Here is a 20521-nt window from a genome sequence, read left to right on the forward strand (position 1 = left end):
CCTCATCCCTCACCCCTGCATCCCTCATCCCCACATCCATCACCCCCACATCCCTCACCCCTGCATCCCTCATCCCCGAATCTCTCTTTCCCCTTTTGCTTTAGAGCTGATTAGCCCAAAGCTCTTTCAAATAAGTAAAATAAGAACCTGTCTGCCAATCCAAGTAACTAAGCATAAATGATTTTTTCACTTAAATTTCATTTATTACAAATCTAATGTTTAGAAAACATCTGCTGTGCATCAGCTTGTATTTATCAGACAGGGACTCACAGTCCAGTCAAGGAGGTAAGACAGAAACACAAGGCAGATTAAACAGTGGAGAAAGAAACCACAATCTTCAATAGAATAACTCCTCACAATGCGATAGCAAAGAGGAAAAAAAAAAAGAACGACAAGTTTGGCTGATTGGTTAAGAAAGCTATGATTTAACAAAAGAAGTCGTAAGCTTTTCTGGTGTAATTGAAACAATTGAGATTATGAATTTATCTCTGGCAATAAAACACGTACTGAGTTTTCAATCAATGCCAGCATCATTCTTGGTTACTGTTGCTATTTTCTTTAAGGAAATATGTTCTGAGTTCATAAGATCACAGATATGCCATCTGCACTTTTGTGACATCAAAGAATGCCTACAAATTCCTTGAATGGGCTTGAATAGCTGTGTGAAGAATTTAAAGGAAACATGAACACCTGCTGAAAACTTGAAGGCAGGGGAAAGATGACACAGGGCAAAGGTTGAGAACTTTCAGTGAAGTGTAGTCTTAACATGAGAATGGGTGGTCAGTATTTTTCCAGTTAAACAAATGAACCACATCTAACATCCACGATGGGTGTGGCCTATCATGTGTTTCCAGGTAATGCTACCCAACAGCTTAGTTCTCGCCATCCGTGAATGCACACATTTCTAGGGCCTTGTGCTTCCCACACTTAACCCATCCTAGTCATATAGCACATCTGTTTTGTGATTTATTTTTCATGAGAATTTGAAAAGATGCAGGAACCTTAAAGTCACACCCTGCATAAACTTTCCTTTTCACATTTCAGATCATTCTGCACTCCATGCATAAATACCAGCCTCGAGTTCACGTGATCCGCAAAGACTTCAGCAGTGATCTTTCACCCACCAAGCCTGTGCCTGTGGGGGACGGGGTGAAAACATTCAACTTTCCTGAGACTGTGTTTACCACAGTCACAGCCTATCAGAACCAGCAGGTAAGAGACCTCTGTGGTGAGCCTGCTGCCTCACAGCTTTTAGAGAAGCTTTATTTTGTTTTTGGTGAAGAATGCTTAGTTCTTCTCAATGACACAGAAAAGTCAGTATTAGAAACACCAGTTGTTGTTTTTTAAAATTTTCTCTTTTACATTATGCCCCAACTGCAATCAATCTCCCTACTCCACCTACTCTCCTCTCCTCTGGATCAACTCCTCCTCTTCCTATAAAAAAGAGCAGGCTTCCCAGGAGTATGAGCCGAACTCGTCATAACAAGTTCCAACAAAATGACACAAAAACTCTTATATTAAAGCTGGATGAAGCAATCCAGTAGGAGGAAAAGGCTCCCAAGAGCAGGCAAAAGAAAGGTACCCCTCACTCCTGCTGTTGGCAGTCCCACGAGAACACCAAGATACACAGCCATAACTTACTGTAGAGGACCTAGTTCTAGATTCCACAGTAACTACACCTGTTTAACTATGCCGGAAACACTGGCAAGCTGTGTGACCTTGAACAGGTTTCTTAACTCCTTTCAATTTGTGCCTACTGCATCCACAAACATGCCTGCCTCATGGAGTTGTGTGGAGTAGGTAGAGTGTATATGAATCAGGCAACACTGCCATATGGCTGCATGTAGAAAGATATGGAAGAAAGTGGGAGACAGAGGCAATTTTAAAGAATAAATTGCTCATTAGGGAAAAGTCGATTGTCGGGAATTAGGCAAGGTGCATTCGCTCTTGAAGGGATTATGGTGAATAGGTTACTACTTTGATCTCTGTCTTTGTGCAAAGTTGATGAATTCATGATGTGATGATGTTCTAACAGATGGGTCACACTCAGTTCTGCCTGTTTTGAGATTGAGGTAACAGCTTTTGCCTATTTAACAAGTCCCCAGTCGCTGCATAAATCAACCAGTGCGATTGTTTAATACTCCCTTTGGCTGTGTAGATGTGATTTAATATAATATAGCACCTTCTAATAAAACAAAACAACCTTAGGTTTTCCCATTGGGCGTCATGAAGTTTGCATCCTATAGATCAAGACCAATTGGTTACATAGAAGGCATTTCCTCCTGAAGATTCTGGGGAACAGAAATTGTTCTTTTTGTAAGATTTATCTTTTCCTTGCTGTATTCTTATTACCTTTATGTTCTGGAATGAGAATAATTAAAATCTTCTGATGACGTTGTTTATCATGAGTCTTTTGAAGGAAATGGTTAGGAGGCCTGTGTAGAGGAAAAGCCAGTTCAGTGTGCTGAGGAACATGTCTGGAGAAACACAGTGAAGAAAGCCCAGTGGAAGGAATGGAACTTAGCTGAAGTATTAGCAGGTCTTTCTAATAAAGAGCCATGTCCTGTTGCATAGAGAGCAACAGATCAGACATTTGGAAGGCTGGATCAGAGTCCTATATCTCTATGAGCAACTAACTCACTCTCAGAAAGTAACTTTCTCTGTCTGGACATTAATTTCTCCTAGAAAATGGGTCATCTTATTCTTTTCAGGGATGGTTTATAGATCTGAAATTATTATTTATTCTTCCATTTCCCTCAAAAAGTATTGAAAGCAATATTCTCTCGTTAACCTGAGGCAACCTAGCATGAATGTTTGGAATATTTTAAAAGACTCTTGTAATATTCTATATCATATTTTTAGCATGTCCATTCTTGAGAGGTATGAGCTTTGTATTTTGCTTTTAACAAACAAAACATTCTAAATTCTTTTATCCATTTTCAATTCATTAAGGCAGTATCCTTTGTGACTTGTTTTTAGTCTCTCAACGAGACATCAGAATCTCCTCACAAATATTCCTTTTGAATTTGTTGTCTCTAATAACACATTTTCCTTTTTCTAATCTCATTATGCCCTTGTTCTGCTCTGGCCTCCCTGCTCCCTGGCTCTGAAGACAGCTTCCTCTTGGGTTTCTTAGATCCAAATCTGAATGTCTCCCCAGCTGTTTCATAGCATTACTAGGGGGATCTTGCTGAAGCACAATGCTGACTCCATCATTTACCTGTTACCCATTCGCAATGATGCCTCAGGGCCTTTGATGACCAATCACTGCCTTCATTTCTTGGCCCATTTTCTGTTATTCCTGTCACATACTTGCAAGAGTGAAGGGATCTTGTTGAAGTTTTATCACTGAACTTGTACTGCTAGGTTCCCAGGAATGGTTCACTCCTTTCACCTTCTCTGTCTGTATTCCTTTCAAGTTTGGAGAAGATATTACTTCCACCTGTATAGCCTTCTTTCCTGGTTGCAAATGAGCTCAGTCTTCAAGGTCCTCCTGGGGCACTGTACTGTTTTCATGACCTTTCACCATATCAGGTCCTGACTGGATCTAATCTTCCTCATATTTTATGGTACTGTTTGAGAACAAACAGTACATAGAATGTGGTAGAAATTGCCAATTGGAAGTTTAGAGGCAGGAGTGAGTTCTGAACTCTGCAGCTGCTGGACTGCCCTGATTTGGTAAATCACTGTTCTGCAGTGCTCTTATTTGGAAATTGATGTCTGGGTCTGAATCAGCAACAGCATTCTGTAGTTCTTTGAAAAAAAAACAAAACAACCACAGCTTGCTACAAACATTCACTTAGGCTGTTCTATTTTGGCCTGCCTATTTTGTGATGCAAAATGTTATTTATTTTATGAAACATTGACACCAGTAGAGTATACATATTAATTTTTACAGTTGGTAGAATAAAAAATTGGGACATGAATGTTAATCCCTCAAATGTTGGAGGAGGGACTAGACTGGCTTATTAAATTCTAAAGTCTAGAAATCATGAGTTAGGATGAAGGATGCTTCCATAATTTTAAAAATGTTTACATCTGATTGGTGGCATGGCTTTGGACATGTGTTTTTGCCAGTGACTACATCCCTGAGAGCATTAGCTATCATGACTTTACCATTGGTTTCTTTATATATCCATGATCCTGCTTTTTTCATGATGAGGTGGGAATTAAACATTCTTACGTTCATGCAGTATTTATGTATTCTTCCACCTTTCCCTTTCTTCCTCATACTTGTCTTTCCAATCTGTAGACTCAGAGTTCCTAACACACTGAAGTAATTATTGCTAATATTTGCTCTCAGAATGCCAGCTTGGCAGCTCTGTGAGAGAAAAAGTACACCATGCCCAGAATCTCATCTCAGAGAGTATGGCGGTAGCCTGGGAATGAAGGGAACTGAATACTCTACCCATTGTCTTGGAAGATGCTGATACTACCATATGCCCAAGGAATTATCAGGAATTTTCCATTGTGATCTTTGCCTTCTCTGAGGGCAAAGGCTGATGAACCTCAATTTTCTTTCCCAAGCAGAGAACTAGAGTCCAAAAAACACAGCCATGCTCTCCCCATGTAATAGCTTTATTCTTGGAGAGATTTGGCTACACGGAGCAGAACGGATGCCTGAACACACTGCCAGCTTTGTGGAAGCAAATCCAGCAGGACTCTGAGCCACTTCCTATATCCTACACTGCCCAGCCAGTTTTTCTTTAATTTGCAATCAGACCAATGCAGGTTTTTTTGAACACGTTAGTTCAAATAGTTTTGTTTGTTTGTTTGTTTGTTTTTTCTCCATTCTTTTTTAAAAAGCAATTTATTTTTATTTTACGTACATTGATGATTTGACTGTAGGTACATCTATGTGAGCTTGTCAGATCCCCTGGAACAGGGGTTACAAACATTTGTGAGCTGCCATGTGGGTGCTGGGAAATGAACCCAGGTCTTCTGGAAGACTAGCCAGTGCTCTTAACCATTGAGCTATCTCTCCAACCCCTTTTTTCAATTGTTGATTAAAAATGTTCTAATCTGTATGATTAAAATATAAATAAGAATAGCTAAGCACTGTAAAAAGGAAGGTCATTTAGCCCGGGCGCTATCTAATCATACCCATCTTCAGCACTCATCTTCTCCAAAGCCTGTGCTACTCATGTCCACACTATGGATTGTGAGGTAGATTGAAATTAACCACAAACAAAACAAAAATGCAAAGGCAATGATCAAAATTTAATAGTGACAAGCCCACAAACACTCCATTTTGTTCCTGTCTTCAATAGCTCTGACTGAACAATATGAAGGTTAGAAAAATAAAGTCAGCAAAGAATTTTGCTTTGATGGCCTTCACATTTTCCATGTCTTCTCTTTATCATGGGGCAGTGTTTGAACATGATTGCTCTTGAACAACTTCAAGGGCACATGAAGTTACTAATTGACCCTATCTTAGCTGGAAAGACACTCATAATCTTTGTGATGCAGAAATGAATGCAAGCAGATATGAGGGTTGAGAAAGGGCTTGGTGAAGAATTGCCCAACCTTGTCTTTGCTTTGGGTTTGAACTTGGTTCTCACATAAACATGTATTCATTCATTCTTCATTTAACAAAAACCCATTGCATAACATTCTAGGCTCTACTTAATAAAACAGAACTTAAAATTGGTGTGAAACCTACCTGTTACACAGAGGAGGAGATGGTAAATATGGAAATAAGAAACATAGTTGCATTAAGAGGAGAGGTGGGTTAAGGGCATTTTAAGTTGAAGAGACCAACAGAGGCAGGGGAGCTGTCTCCTGTGCAAGACTGTTAGACTGAGATTTAGTGTGAAGTCAGCTCTGTGAGGGCATCTCAAAGGAAGGGCTTGAAACACAGCAGCATGGTCTGCAGTTCAGTTTGGCTGGAGCCTGTGGACAAGGGTAGAGGAATGTGCTAGCATTGGAGCATGCGCTTGGGCCAGAGCCTGTTGGCCCTACAAGGCTGGTCAAGGAGGGTGGATTGGATTCTGTACAGGGGTAATTATTAAAAAAACTAGCATACTGTACGAATGTGTAAATGCAGATCTTTGGAGCTGCTTAGACTGGATAGTAGAAGAAAGGAGGTCAGTTCTAAGACCATAGAATAGTTTAGTCAAGAACCTGGCCTGCGGCAAGGAGGTGAGAAGACATATTTGAGTCTCACTGGTAAAACAGTATGACCTGGAGTCGGAATTCACTCAAATGTTCTCTCATTCCCCTCTCCACATTTTATACACACATGCATACACACACATATATAATTTTATATAAATATATATCATTAATAAATATAAATTTTGTGCAGCTGGTTCCCCTAAAAGGCCTTGACCTGTAATGGAGTAGGGCAAGGGAATATATACCTTTGCATTTCTATTTTGACTTTATCTCCTAGCATAACTTGATTTGATTTGGGTGCACAGGTAGGTTTTCTCTTCCCCCACTGGACTTCAGGCATCTGGTTGTATGGTGCATACACAGAGGTGAAAATGGAAAATGGAAGTTTTATGTGTCCTCATGGCTGCTTGTGAGTTCTTATATGTTCTCTGGGCTCATTGTGGTGCTGTGAAGCATCTATTGGGTTTTTTTTTGGGGGGGAGGGTCCCTGGTGTGATACACAGTGAGGAAGATGCTGAAGTGAGGCTTTGTTCTCTTGCCCCTTGGGTCTTCTTGTTGGCCCAGCATTCCTCTAGGTCTCATCCAAGTCCTTTATTTAGCTCCTGATGAGGCTGTAACATGTCTATGTCATTGTTAGCCACCCCATATACATACAACATAATACATGCATGCATACATGGATACATACATACATACATACATACATACACAGTCTCCTGACCATACCCTATGATTTAATTTGAATGAGAAGACCTAGGCATGGGAAATCCAACTCTTTGCTTACTCTTTGTCTCCAATGGGAAAGAGAAAGATGATTCTTAACTTCTACTTGATGAACATTCACCTCCTACTCATCCTTGTCTTCCAGAGGACAGCAAGCCTTATGGCCCACATTAAAAATTAAATTGTACACATTCTTCAAGGACTGCCTTTCCTACTATCTCATCTCTAAGGCGAAGACTCAGAGTCTTTCAACTTGCTGGCTCGTCTGAGTTTTTAGGCTAAGTTGCTTTTGAGGTGGAGCTAATTATGATTTGTTTTATGTTGTTACCACTGCACATGTCTGCCTTTTGTCGTTCTCGGTTATAAATGTCTTGAGAGCAAAGAGGTGACACAGCCACATGCTGAGTGCCCACCAAGCCTGTCACCTGTGTCACCTGTCACCTTATCACACACACAAAAATACTTGATAAATAACGATTATCACAGCCACACTTTTCATAAATCTATCTAAGCCTCCTATTAAAACTGTCGGAATGTACAGGAGTGCTATTTTACCAACATCTTTGGCCCCTTTCTATTAAATTTCCATACAAATCTCGTGGCCTGGGCTGTGGGAATCACATTGTCAGCTATTTCTCCCAGGCAATGAACTAGAATGTTATATTTACAGGGGTCTGTGGAGGCACCCCAAACACAGCAGTGCAACTGTATATCAGAAACCACTATCATAAATGAGTTGGACAGGATAAGCCAACTTGAAAGAGAAAATAAAATATTATAACCCCAACTTGAAAAGAAAATATGGTGTGTGGTTTATTGCTGTGGGTTATGGGGGGAAGAAAGAACCGATTTTAAGTCAAACACAGAAAAGCAGTGACACTCTTTAAATTCAATACAGTATTCACATGGCAGACACTGAACTTCAGAAGGCCAAACCTTTAGGCTCCTGCTCTGGTCTATAAAATAGATGTAAAATTGCCTTTGCTACATTATTAGTGCACCATTCTCGAGGCAAGGAATGTTTAGGAAGCAGAATAGCCTTGAAGCCAGTATGGAGCTTTCAAGTGAGAGTCTGTTTGTGGGAATCTCACATTGCATTTTAAAGACATTTTAAAGGCTCTGGCTTTGGGAAATTTCACTCTGACGAGGTGAGAAGGAAGAAAGACTAGGAAATGTCTGCAGAGGCACCGACTTTCATTGTCTTAGTGAGAATAGGTTTTGCTGTTAGCAGCAATCTGAGTCTTCCCTTAAAAATGAGATTTCCAAATTTCTAGAATTGGTTTATACAGAGTGCCTTTCATTTGTTTGAGCCCCCAGCCTTTACCTTGTGTAATAACGAATTTGGAAGATATGCCTTTTGCTGGAGGGGACTTGGAGATTCTTGATTAAATCACTTATTTCTCTCTCTCTCTTTTTAAATCAATACTATTGCAGAGTATGCAAGCATTTTCTGGGAACCAGGAGCCAAGGGCCACCAAGGAGAAATGGGAAAATTAATTTTACAAAACATTTTCATATTATCCTGAAATTTCAAAATTTCAAATGAGTTTGAAAATTCTGAGGAATCAGTAAATTGAAAGGCTCCATGCCTTCACCTTAGAGATTATAGGAGAGCCAGATCTTGAAGGATGTGTATAATTAAATTTTTAAAATGTCATCTGGAAGCCTGAGGCTTCAGTGGAGCAAGTCATTTATTTACATCTAGTTCAGACACAAAGGTATCAAAATGTCTCCCATGACCAAGGTTGGAAGCAGAAACACTAGGGCTCATATGGAAAATGTTGTTTAGACATTTTCTAGCCTAGAAGCATGAGGACGAGATATTCAGGGCTGCTATGATTTACTGGGACTAACACAGGATGCAATGGTGGGGTCTGAGGTAGTAAGAGGAGGTTAAAAATGAACAGCCTCTGAGGACCAGAACAAGAGGAATGTGTATGCACTGGCTTTATCCGCCCTGCTAAGCTGCCTCTTTGCTCCTTCTGATTTGCTGATGAGTCTTGGAGACCGAATGAGATGCATTTCATGTGGCCCCATTCAGTTTTATATTTGAGGAACCTCACCACTTCTGGTGAAAATGAAGCAGCTTTTTGTGTCATTTCTACAAACATTTCAGGTCATTAAATGAGCAATTTCTGGTGGCAGGAAAGGCGCATATTATGTTGAATGGGAAATGGAGCCAATTATTTGGCTCTCATGGCCTGAAGCTGATTGTCTGTTGGTAGTTTCCTGGGCATGTGACTATCTCTCCATCACTCATTCACTTACACGGTGTGTATTCAATAAGTATTCCTGAAGTACCTTCTGTGTGTCACCAACAACAGAACACGTCGCCATTCATTTTTCTTTTTCTGTGTTTGTCTATACACGAAGCTTGTCACTAGTTTGGAACAAGGGCAGGGAGTAGAAGTGAGATCACAGTCACACTCAGGGCAAACCTTGGATGTCAGAAAGAAGCAAATTACACATCTGGGTGCCAGGCCTGAGCCTTATGTCAAGCTGAAATTTAAATCTCTAACTAAAAGGAAATGGAATAAAAACAACAGCTGTTATTAATAGAGTGAGTTTTTGTTAATTTTCTAGGAGTAACACGAAAGGAAATCAGCTAATATGAAAACAATTGATATTTATTTGTTTATTTCCAGATCACCAGATTAAAAATTGACCGAAACCCCTTTGCTAAAGGATTCAGAGATTCTGGCAGAAACAGGTAAGAATATTGGAATAAGAAATGTACTGACTTCTTGATGAAATTCCTTTCCCCAGATCTCATTGGTGGCCCTTAGGCTCCTGATTCCCAAAGAATGCTTGTAACTCTGCAACTGCACTGAGTCAGAAATGGATGGCTTATACAAGAATCCCCAAGTCCCCCCTCCCTGCCAACACAAAAGGCTCATCTTCCAAAATTTTTGTCACACAACTTAAAATACCATAGCCAAGCTTTCATGCTGCTCTGCCCTCTACATTACGCTCTGTGATTCAGTCCATGTAAAGCACAAGCTACATGTCATTTATTGCTGTCAGTGGATTGGTGTATTTTGCTGGTATCTGGAGGTGGCTGTATGGACTTCAGTGGTGTCTTACATGTTTTACATTTCTGAAAAATAGAAGATTTCAGAAAATTACTACCTTTATGAGCTGAATTTGTAAAAACAAGTGTAATAATTTTATTCCTGGGAAGTAGTCCTCTAAGACATATGCACTCTGACTTTATAAAGGGGGAGGGTGTTCCTAGAATACCACCTTTTTTTCATTTCATTTTTTAAAATATTTTTTTAGTTTTTCAGATTATAATATAATTATTTCATTTCTTCCATTCTTTTCCACCCTCCAAGTCATCCTATGTATTCTGTCCTTGCTCTCTTTAAAATTCGTGCCCCCTTTTCTTCAATTGTTGTTGTATAAGTGTGTGTGTGTGTGTGTGTGTATTTGTTTGTATTCCTAAATATACAGATACAACCTGCTCAGTTTGTACAATGGTACTAGTGTAGATGATTTTATGGCTGACCATTTGGTATTATATAACCAACTGGTATGCTCTTCCCTGGGCGTAGAGACTATTTCTCCTTCTCTCAGCATTCCTTAGTGGCCTGTAGTTCTTGATTGAAGGTTGTGAACTTTTCTTTTTCCACATGAGGTTGCTTATTTATGTTGTCTTTGTTCAGGTCATGTTTAAATAGCCATGTTGGGGAGACTTTATGTGTGTAGCTTCTCTGATATCTCTAGGAGACACACTCTTACAGCAGCCTTCTGTTTTTCTGGCTCTTAGAATCTTTCCTTCCCCCCTTTTAAACTGATCTCTGAGCCTGGGGTGTGGGAGTTGGGTTGTTAGATGTATCAGCTGGACTTTGCTTCACAGCTCCATCTTTTGGCTGGTTGTGGTTTTCTGCAATAGTCTCCATCTGTTAGAGCAAAGAGAAGTTTCAGTGATGAGGGGGAATACAACCTTTCTTCATTACCTGCACCTTTGGTTCCAGGAGTTGCCAGATGGGTACAGGATCATTTTCTACCATTGTCAAATGTCTTCCAGGCTATACTGATTTTCTGGCTGATAACACTTTATTCTAAATGATTTCCTACATAAAATTAAAATCTATGGCAAGTTGGAGGCCAGGCATGCCCATGATTTCCAATTAGGCAATCTCATCAGATACAGGCAACAGAGACTGAGTGAGTGATGGGTGCATCTGGCATAGCATAGGCGTTGCAACGCAATTGACTTTCAGCAGACATCAGACTTCTTTCATAATTTGCAAGGACTGCTTTACATCTGGACAACAGATTGTTAGGAATTATCTTTGGTATTCTCTCTACAGCAGTTTTTGGATAAATCAACAATTTATATTTAGAATTACTCCATGAAATATGTGATACATTATCCAATCAAGCACCAAAGACCAGTGTATCAGCATGAACAGACCTCATGCGTGATGGCATCTACCTTACAGTAAGGTGTGCAGTGGGCCTATGTCTAGATTTGAGGAAGGAAATTCTATGATGTCTACACAGTGACTAAACTGCCTAATGACATTCCACAGATAGGCCATGTATGGCAAGGGTATTCAAAGCCTGTAGCTTGGAGTTCATGGATGGCCTTCAGGGTCTATGGGCCCCTAGTATGTAAGTGTAACTATGCACATGAGCAGCTGTACATTATTTTTTTCTGATAAGCATGTAGTGTTCTGTATATTTTTGAAAGGTCCACCTCCCAAGGTAAGAATTTCTGCTCTATAGCTAAATATCTGTTTCCAGGTCCAAATGTGGTCATATTATTTACTCAGCTAGTCCTTTCTTTTTGGGTGTGTGTGTTAGAATCTCTAGTAGTATTTAGTATTTGTTTATTTTCTTATGGATGCTTAATGCATTGCTTTTCTCCCCCCCCCCGCTACCCCCTTGCATTTGTGTTCCATTGAAACCCATGTAATCTGTAGTATTTGTTCAAAAACCTATTCTAAAGTTGATTTTAATTCTTCAGCCAGAGCTTCCTGTTGATAAGCATGCTACTCTTGGAAGTTATAGTAGAAGGTATACACTCTTGGAAGTTACCATCTAGAATGCTCTTGTCCTTGTTGCATAGATAGCAAAAAAAAAAAAAAAAAAAAAAAAAAAAAAAAAAAAAACCAAAAAAACCCATAGATTTTTAATTAAAAAAATCAACCAGGAGGTCGAGTGGGAATGGACACTGTTTCTATGGGATAGCTGAAGTTAGATGATATAACGTGAAGAATCAGGTGGAAGGAAAAGTTTCCAGAAAGCAGGTATAAGGACAGACATGTGTTCATTGTGTTTGCATATTTGGGAGTCTCTATGGCTACAGTGAGGCCATTTTTATAACTGTGCTTCAGCAGCATGGGATGGAAGATGCCCAGGTATGACAAAATAGCTTGTGCTGACCAACATTAAACCTATGCTGCAGGAACCGAAAGCTCACTGCCTTCCACCTTGAGACTAAAAGTGCTGAGTGTTGAAGGATTGGCTACTGGGCAGGATGTTTGGAGGACCTCTTATCTGAACACTGAGAGGAGGTCTTCCTGGAGGCTAGAGAATGTCTTGCTGCTCAGAGACGATGGTGGTTTTCCTGTCCTGCTTGGTGTCTTACTCTTATCTGTAAGATTCCTTGAAAACAGAACTATGAGTAAATCAAGGACAGACTGCTGGCTCGATAGTGCAGGATGCCGAGCTTTGAAGTCAGGCTTAGCCTGTTTCAGTGCTTAACTTATTTCTTATAGTGTGAGAATTCTTTCCTATGCCATATCAAACCCTGCAAGCCACATTAAAAAGAGAAGAATAAAATTCTGTCATTTGTGCATTAATGGGACCAAAGGACAGCAACTGAAATAACTCACCACAAAAAGCCATGTAGCATATTCTGTATCCAGAAGTTAAAATGGCCGGTTTCTGTAGATATGAGAAACAGAGCGGTTATTCCCAAAAGTTAGAGGAAGAGAGTAAAGAGGGACAGAAGAAAGAACGGTAAACACCAGAATAAGAGTGACACAGGAAGGCAAGTTCTGATATGTGGAAGCATTTGAGGATAACTGAAGTTCAAAATTTATCACATATTTTATAAAGATCTAGAAGAGTTCAAAACTTCCCGATTCGATGAAATGAGGTGTTTAAGGAGAAGAAAAATATTGCCCTGATTTGACCATTACATATTGTGCACACATACTGAGTTATCATTCTACAACACTAGATAGCTGTATAAGCTATATACTATGTGTCAATTAAAATTAAACCCCAAAAATGTTAATTTAAGGATTATTAGTAACTGTCTCAGCTATCTGCAAATGAACACTTATCATTTTGGGAGTTCATCCTTCATTTTTCAAACTTGCATCTTACAAAGGTTTTTAGACATGAAGGAGTTAAATAGGTTTGCCACCATCCCAGAGCTAAGCTGGAATGCTGGTGAACACCCACATCTGCCCAGCTTCAGAGATGTACATCCCATGCACTGTGCTAGCATCCTGTCCTTGACTGGCTTACCGTCAACAGATCCTTAGAGTAAAATTCTTCCTTGACATACATTGTCTAAATGCTGTTTCTGTCTCAAATAAAGCCACCTGTGAGCTTTGCACCTGTGTTTGTAGGCTACTGCCAATAGTAGTCTTCCCATTCACTTCATACCTCCTATAAACAAGGATCCCCCAGATGAGGACAGAAAACCAAGCTGAACCTTTTTGGCAGCTGAAGCTGGGATGCACTCTCAGTGTCTTACAATGGGGACAAGAGTGTATGGCTTCTTTCCCCAGCATTCTTGGAAACTAAGTAACAATGGACTTGTTAAGGCAAGTATAAAGGTTTTGAATGATTTTCCTCTTTCAAAAGTTAAAAAAAAAACTACCCAATTATCATTAGCTGCTTAATGATTTAATTCTCACTAGCTAACTACAGGATCTGATGTGGGCAAGGACTTTTGGTGCTATCATGTGTATGGGAAAGATGGATGGGCGAGTGTATGGAGAATGATTTGGGCATCTTTGACCTGGTGCTTTTGAACTAGCATCAGGACCAGTGTATCACCTTCTGTCCAGTCTCTCCTCTGTGGCTTTTCTCATGAGAATACAGCTCTTCCCAACTCCTGTTCTTCCACATGCGTTTTAGACATCAAATGACTCATGCGGAGGAGTACGGCTTGATGAATTGCATATAAATGTTACTAAAACATACGGATTACATTTCCTTTAAAAACACATGGGTTTAAAAATTAGAGGGGAAAGTGCTTGGCCAATGTTTTTTGGTTTCACAGAACACAAAACATTTGTGGAATACTTTGGAGTTACAGAGGTTGCCAAACCTCAAACCAAAACACGTTCAGGTTTGTCGATCTCAATCCATCCTAGCACAGTCCAGAGGCTGGAGAAGGGAAGAGAGGAAAGATGGGAAGGATGCAACCACCCACTGAACACTCCATTCATACCTTGGGCAGTGTTCTTGAGCCTGCAAGCCTCACACACTGAGGCCCATCAGAGTGTGACCCAGATGATAGGTTTCCTCTGAAATATATAGTATAGTATAGAACAAGGGCTGAACTCTAGCTGCCATTCTTAGCTATATAAATACATACATACATACATACACACACACACATATATATTTTTAGCTTATACATATAATAATATACATATTCATATATATATATATATATATATATATATATATATATATATATATATATATAAAGAGCTAAAGAGCTCTCTAGAAAGAAGGGCTCCTGGCTCATAAAATTGTCCCTTTGTCTTCTTCTTTTGCTTCTTATGAAATCCAGTGGCTGACCTAATGTCTGGGTCTGTAAGGAGGATCCACCAGGATCTACTTGCATCCAGAGTATAAATTTCAGGCTTCCTGTTGGGTGGTAAAGCCTAGCAGAGGAGGCCTGTAGGGTTGGGAGTCAGCTTCTTTCAAGGGAGTTCTGACCCTCTTATTCAGCCCCACACTTGGGCCATAATCTCCAGACAATCTTACCAGCTATGACATTGGTATTTTGGCCTCCATTGTGTTAGGTTCCTGTGTCATTCTCTTGATTGAGTCAGCCATCCAGAACTGAACTTTTCCAAGTTTGTCTCTTAGATATCCCTTCCCTCACAGTGCCAGGCACACAGAGTCAATTGAAAACCATTCACTAGTTGCAAAACCACATTGATGAGTGGGAGATGAATTAAAAAGAAATTTTAAAAAATTAATTAAATAAAAGAATAAGAAAGGCTCATTTTATCATGTGGCAAATGAAGGAGAAACCAAGGGCTAGGTTCCGATACAAAAGCAGAGGGAAGAAAGATTGAGTTAATGGTTAGTTAGAAAAGCTAAGGGCAATTCAGATGCAAATCTGACCCTGCTTTCTTCTGTTAGATTCTGATTTGACAGAATTGCTGCTTAGATCCATACATCCAAGGGCCATGTGATCTGCTGCTGTGATCAGGCATGTCTCTGCTTCCTAGATTCTTGGAGAAGGATACCAACAGGTTTTCAGTATCTGTGAGAGACAAGAAGTTCTCAGAGGCAGAGCTAAAGCAGAATGAGGTTTGGTTGAACAAGGTCACCTAGTAATGAACTGAGAAGTGAAATTATGCCTTTGAGAGTGACTACACTACTGGGAAGCATGAAGCAAAGGCAAGAAACAGGCCATGAAGCTAAAGAGAAGGGGCTCTTTGGAAGAGTTCAGAAGTAGCCTTGGGAGATACATCTTCCCTCAAAGGCCATTGTTGCTCAGCTAGAGTGAAAGACAACTCTACAGATGCTGCCTGTAGACGGAGGAGCCATGGGAATGGAGGAAAAGAGATCTCTGTGGGTCTCCCAAGCCACATCTGATATGGAACCCTTGTCTCTTAGAGGTGGTTGCCAAGAGTTCACAAAAAGCATAAGTCTCACTTGGGAAACTTTATGGAATTCCCAAATACTTCCTCAGAAACAAACACATCCATAAAAAAGAGGATTAAAATTAGTAGCTGCATGGGGACTGAAGGGTTCTTCTATAAAGTTTTCTCCAAAATACTACACAGTGACAGCCTGCCTTCTTTCCTCTGGTACCCTTGCTTCTGTCTTTGGCCTTGGGTTTGATTTTTACTCCCAGTTCCACTGTATCTATGGTAACGGAAAGTCCCTATGATTTCCTCTACCTATGTCTAGCTGACATGGCATTCTAGAAGCTACAGCTTGTGGTCCCACGTCAGCTCCCAGGCAGACTGACACTTCTTTAGCTATTGAGGTTGTACAGTGTTTAATATGTTCTTTTCTATGGAGTCCATCATGGGAAGCTTGAGTTTGGACACATTAATCCCAAACTCAAGAGTAGTCAGAGAGTGGTCATGTGTCATGGAGGCTGGTTTATACATGAAAGGTGTTTTTTTTTTTTTTTTTTTTTTTTTTCTCATAAGACCTGCAGAAAGACAAGAGGAATTCTAGGTCTATTCAATGTGCTGAGCCAGCAGTATGTGTTCTGTGGGTGTGTCTGGTAGAAGTTTTTCATGTAGTTTGTTCCTATGTACATACTATTTCAGGAGGTAATAGGTAGTGCATCATGAGAGAGGATAAATTTGCATTTTGAAAAATGATATTCCGTGAAGTCACTACTTAACCAAAGAGATGAAAATTTTCTTGAGTGGTGGTAGGGAAAATACTTGATGGTAAAAAATGTTCTTAAAACTCACTCTCAGCAGCTGTTATCCCAAGGCCATGCCTATGGAATGAAGAACCGCTCTCCCAAGTTTCAGACGGGAGTTCTCCCCTGGTCCAGGTCCACAATGCTCTGTAGAAAGAACGTGCATAGTGAGGAGTTTCCCAATTAACTGGACGGAGAGACAAAGAGAAGTCAGCTATACATTAACCCCAGGCTAACGCATCTTTGCTTAGATCTAAAATGACTTTCCTTGGAGAGTTGGGAAGAAGGTACCAGTAGATGTACCTCATCTGACATCTGGTAACAGAGTGCTCTGTCAGATACAACTAATTAAAATCCTGCTGCGTCTTTATCCATCTATTAAGCTAAACAGAAGAAATGAGGCTTATAGGTTAAAAGTACAAAGCACCAGTGTCTTTGTGCAACTCAATCTAATAGTTATTTCTAGCTGCTCAAATGATAGGTCTAAAAATAATAGTAATAATTATTTCCATACATTAAATGAGGTCCAAGTTGTCCACTTTTACCTCAGAGTCGAGGTACCCTTACAGAACTTCCCTTTATGCTGATGGCAGATCTGAATTTTGAGCTACTGGCTTCAGAATTTGCAGATCCAGTCTGTCACAGCATCCAGAGAATGACTTCACTGTCCTCTGCAGGCACATCTGGCCAGGCAGCAGAAACCATGCTTCCAACTCCTCTGGCTCCCCATTGTTCATGAGTCTCAAGTAGCAAGCTTAGAGCCAATGAGTTGACCACTTGCCTTTTCTCAAACATCAATACACCCCAAGTGTCCCCCTCAAGATCAATTGCTGTGTTTTCATTTGTCCCCTCTAGGGCCATTGGCTGCAGTTTCCCAGCTAACCTCATCCCACTCTTTCCTGGCAGTCTTGCAAGCCTCTGTAGATTTTTGCATACTTTCTTGTTATCCCTGGCATGGGTGACTTCTGCCATTCAGCAGGTCTATGGAAGCAATCAGTGTTGGACTTCTCAGGGACTGTTGCATTTGTCGTTCAAGGTAGCTGGCCCTATACTAGATTTTGGCATCCTTCTCCTCCTATTGGCAGTTGTATTCCCCCTACTCGTCCAAGCCATGGCTGTTTGTTTAGCCAGGATTTAATGCTTTTCTCCACCTTATTATTTGTCCTCCCTCCCTTGTCATGAACTGTTTCCACCATTGTCCTCTTGGCCATATGGATTTGCCAGGGAATGTTGGCAATTGTTTTATTATCTATGGCTCCTGCCCAAGGATGGTGTCATTGAACACAGTGACGTCTTTTTAATGGCTAGTATATTGGAGTCTGAAATATCTGCAAGATAATGAGGCCTATAGAGGTTTGAGGGACATGCTTTTGGTTCTCTGATGAGAAAGTGAGAAATGGAATTAGGTAACATGGAGCTCCTTCTACATTTTATCCAGAGCCAGAGGACTAATAGGGCTGTTGCGGTAAATCTCTTGCCCATAGGGAATCCATAGAATAAAGACACAAGTCAGTAAGTATCAAATGAATGCTGCATGCCTAGATTGGGCAGATTTACCATTAAACTACACTATTTCCCGGCTATGAGAGCTCTTAACAACTTGCAGTTTCCTAGGTCTTCTTTGTCTTCTCTCTCCACCAACTGCCCTCTGCCTCAACCAACTGCCAACTCCGCAGCTTCTCTCCTCTCCTCGGCTCTCTCCTCTTCTCCCTTTTCCTGCCTCTGGCTCCTCCCACTCCTCTTCTACTGTCCAATCACTGGCTGTAGCCTTTATTTAACAAATTTGATTGGACAGAAGGTTTACAAGATTCACTCCTCCTTCGCAGCCCCTCCCAGGAGTGGAGTTACCATGACAACAAGAGGCTAAGGCTATCCACCACACTAGGCAATGAGCAATTTTTATTCAATTCTAAACACATTTCCATCAATTCCTTATTCTCCCACACCAGTGAAGGAGGCTTATTGACGTCAGCTTGTTTATTGTGTAGATATAATTGTTGTACCCCACGAAGCCAAATTTTACATGATGGGTTTTTGTTTAGATTTGTAGGCTTCTGATTTGTGGTTCTTTAGAGCACTTTAACAGAAAATGTGTTAAGCAACTGGAGGTTAGAGCTGACTCCCCAAAGTAATGGAAGGGAGGGAAGGTGGAAGGTTTGACCTCGCCTCCAGGGAGCATGGATAGATTAAAAACTTTGAGATATGGTAGTTGGATCTGGACTGGATGTCCATTGTACACATACCTTCATCATACACAGAGCTTCCATGTTAAGTGCCCAGAGTGTACCTTCACTTCCACACTGCTAAGTGTTTGTACATACTGTTGACTCTGCCACAAAAGCTACCACTTGTCCTTAGTAGAAGATTGCTTCGAGTGTCATTTAATATTGAGGTTTTATTGATGACCTTTTGTAGAATCTTCCTTTTGTTTCCTATGTATGTTAAATATTTCTTGCTTAATGCCTCACAGCACCTATTACATATCTCCAATGTATCATATATTTCAAAATTAATTATTTTTATATTGTTTTCATTTTTTAATTGAACAAGACACTACTTAAGAGCAATAGACTTGTGTCTTTTTTGTCTTTATATCTCCTAAGTTTTTCCTTTGTCTGAATACTCCTTTATGTTTTCAAAATTCCTGCTACCTTAGAATAGATTTAGCTGTGGGTTTCCTTCTGTTGAGAGAGGACCAGTGGCTACATCAACTTATTACATATGCTCTCTTCAAGGTAGTCTCAATACACAGTATAAGGAGAAGTTAAATGGGTAAAAAAGTTGGAGATAAAGAGAAAACAAACATAATAATAATGAAGAAGACAGGGACAATGTGAAAACTGCACACAGTAATAACTAAATCAGATCACAGATATTTTAATAACTGTTATTACAATTTATTTGGGGGATTTCAAAAGAAGTCTTTTTTTTTTTTTGTAAAAATGCATTTGGAAGGGTATTTCTTCTTTTTTTTATTGGATATTTTTTTTTATTTACATTTCAAATGTTATCCCTGCTCCAGGTCTCCTCTCCGGAACTCCCCTAGGACAGGTATTTTTTTACAATCTGGTTACGATTGATTCCAGATCAGTTGATCATGGGGCATCATTAGTTTGTGAAGGAGCTCTTAGACTAGCTCTGCCTCCTCCTTCTTTTCCTCCTTCAGCACATTTTTTGGCTTAGCCAAGACAAAAGAGAAGCAGCTTGGAAATCAGAGAGGAAGTTACAGCCAAAAGACCAAACAAAGAGGGTTTAGATGTGGCCTCTGTTGTCACTGCACTAACAAGGAAAAGTCAGCAAGAGGGAACAATTGCCAACTTGACTGTTTCTGATTGGAAGCTCCAGAGATGACTCCAGGTTTCTGCTGTGCCATAGCCCATAGAGTCCCACCATGTGGAACATGTTAACCAGACACCTCAGCTTTTTGCATCTGTGAAACAATGAGTCCATTTTGTAAATCTTGGAGATAAAATTTTACAAAAATTAAGGCAAGATAACAGCGAGGGAACAAACAATGTACAACACACCTTGTGTAGACACTTAGTAGTTGAAGACCTTAACAGTCAGTCAACAAACATTCTTATAGAAGGCAATGGGTAGAAATGCTTACCCTCTGCTAGAACACTCAGGCTCAAAGGAAAGTCATAAATCCTAAATCTAGGACAACAGAAGCAGGAGGGAAACTGAAACCACCCTGAGACCTAGGTCAATAAAGGCATAATCCTAATCAGACAGAGAATAAAAAGCCCCAGTCTCTGGCACTAGAGAACTCTTTCTATCCTCAGAGATTTTATTTTTATACCATAATTGGTTTTAAAAAATTTAAGTTTAGAAAAGAGAATTGATACTAGATTGAATTTATGGAATAATTCCACTCCTTAGCATACATCAGTTGAGAAAATGGAAATTGTTAAAATTATGATATTATGACACCTGTTTGTTAATTCAATGATATAAATTGAGACATACTGTGAAGCAAGCATTTTTCTAGGCACTTGGGCAAGGGAAAGCATTGAATCCAAATCCCTTGAAATACATACAAGCTAGCTCTAGAGAGGAGGGGATTAGTAAATTGTTCCA

General features: G+C 40.0%; 1 protein-coding gene across 2 annotated transcripts in view; it reads left to right on the forward strand.

The window, feature by feature from the left end:
* Tbx15 (T-box transcription factor 15) overlaps positions 1-20521 on the forward strand; it is a 100798-nt gene that overhangs the window by 63343 nt on the left and 16934 nt on the right. For both annotated transcript variants that reach the window (XM_034500726.2, XM_076933022.1), the window contains exons 5-6: positions 1045-1212; positions 9486-9550. In XM_034500726.2, the coding sequence (XP_034356617.1) occupies positions 1045-1212; positions 9486-9550 (233 nt within the window). The remainder of the gene's footprint in view (positions 1-1044; positions 1213-9485; positions 9551-20521) is intronic.

This window comes from Arvicanthis niloticus, chromosome 4 (assembly GCF_011762505.2).
Source record: "Arvicanthis niloticus isolate mArvNil1 chromosome 4, mArvNil1.pat.X, whole genome shotgun sequence".
Lineage (NCBI taxonomy): Eukaryota > Metazoa > Chordata > Mammalia > Rodentia > Muridae > Arvicanthis > Arvicanthis niloticus.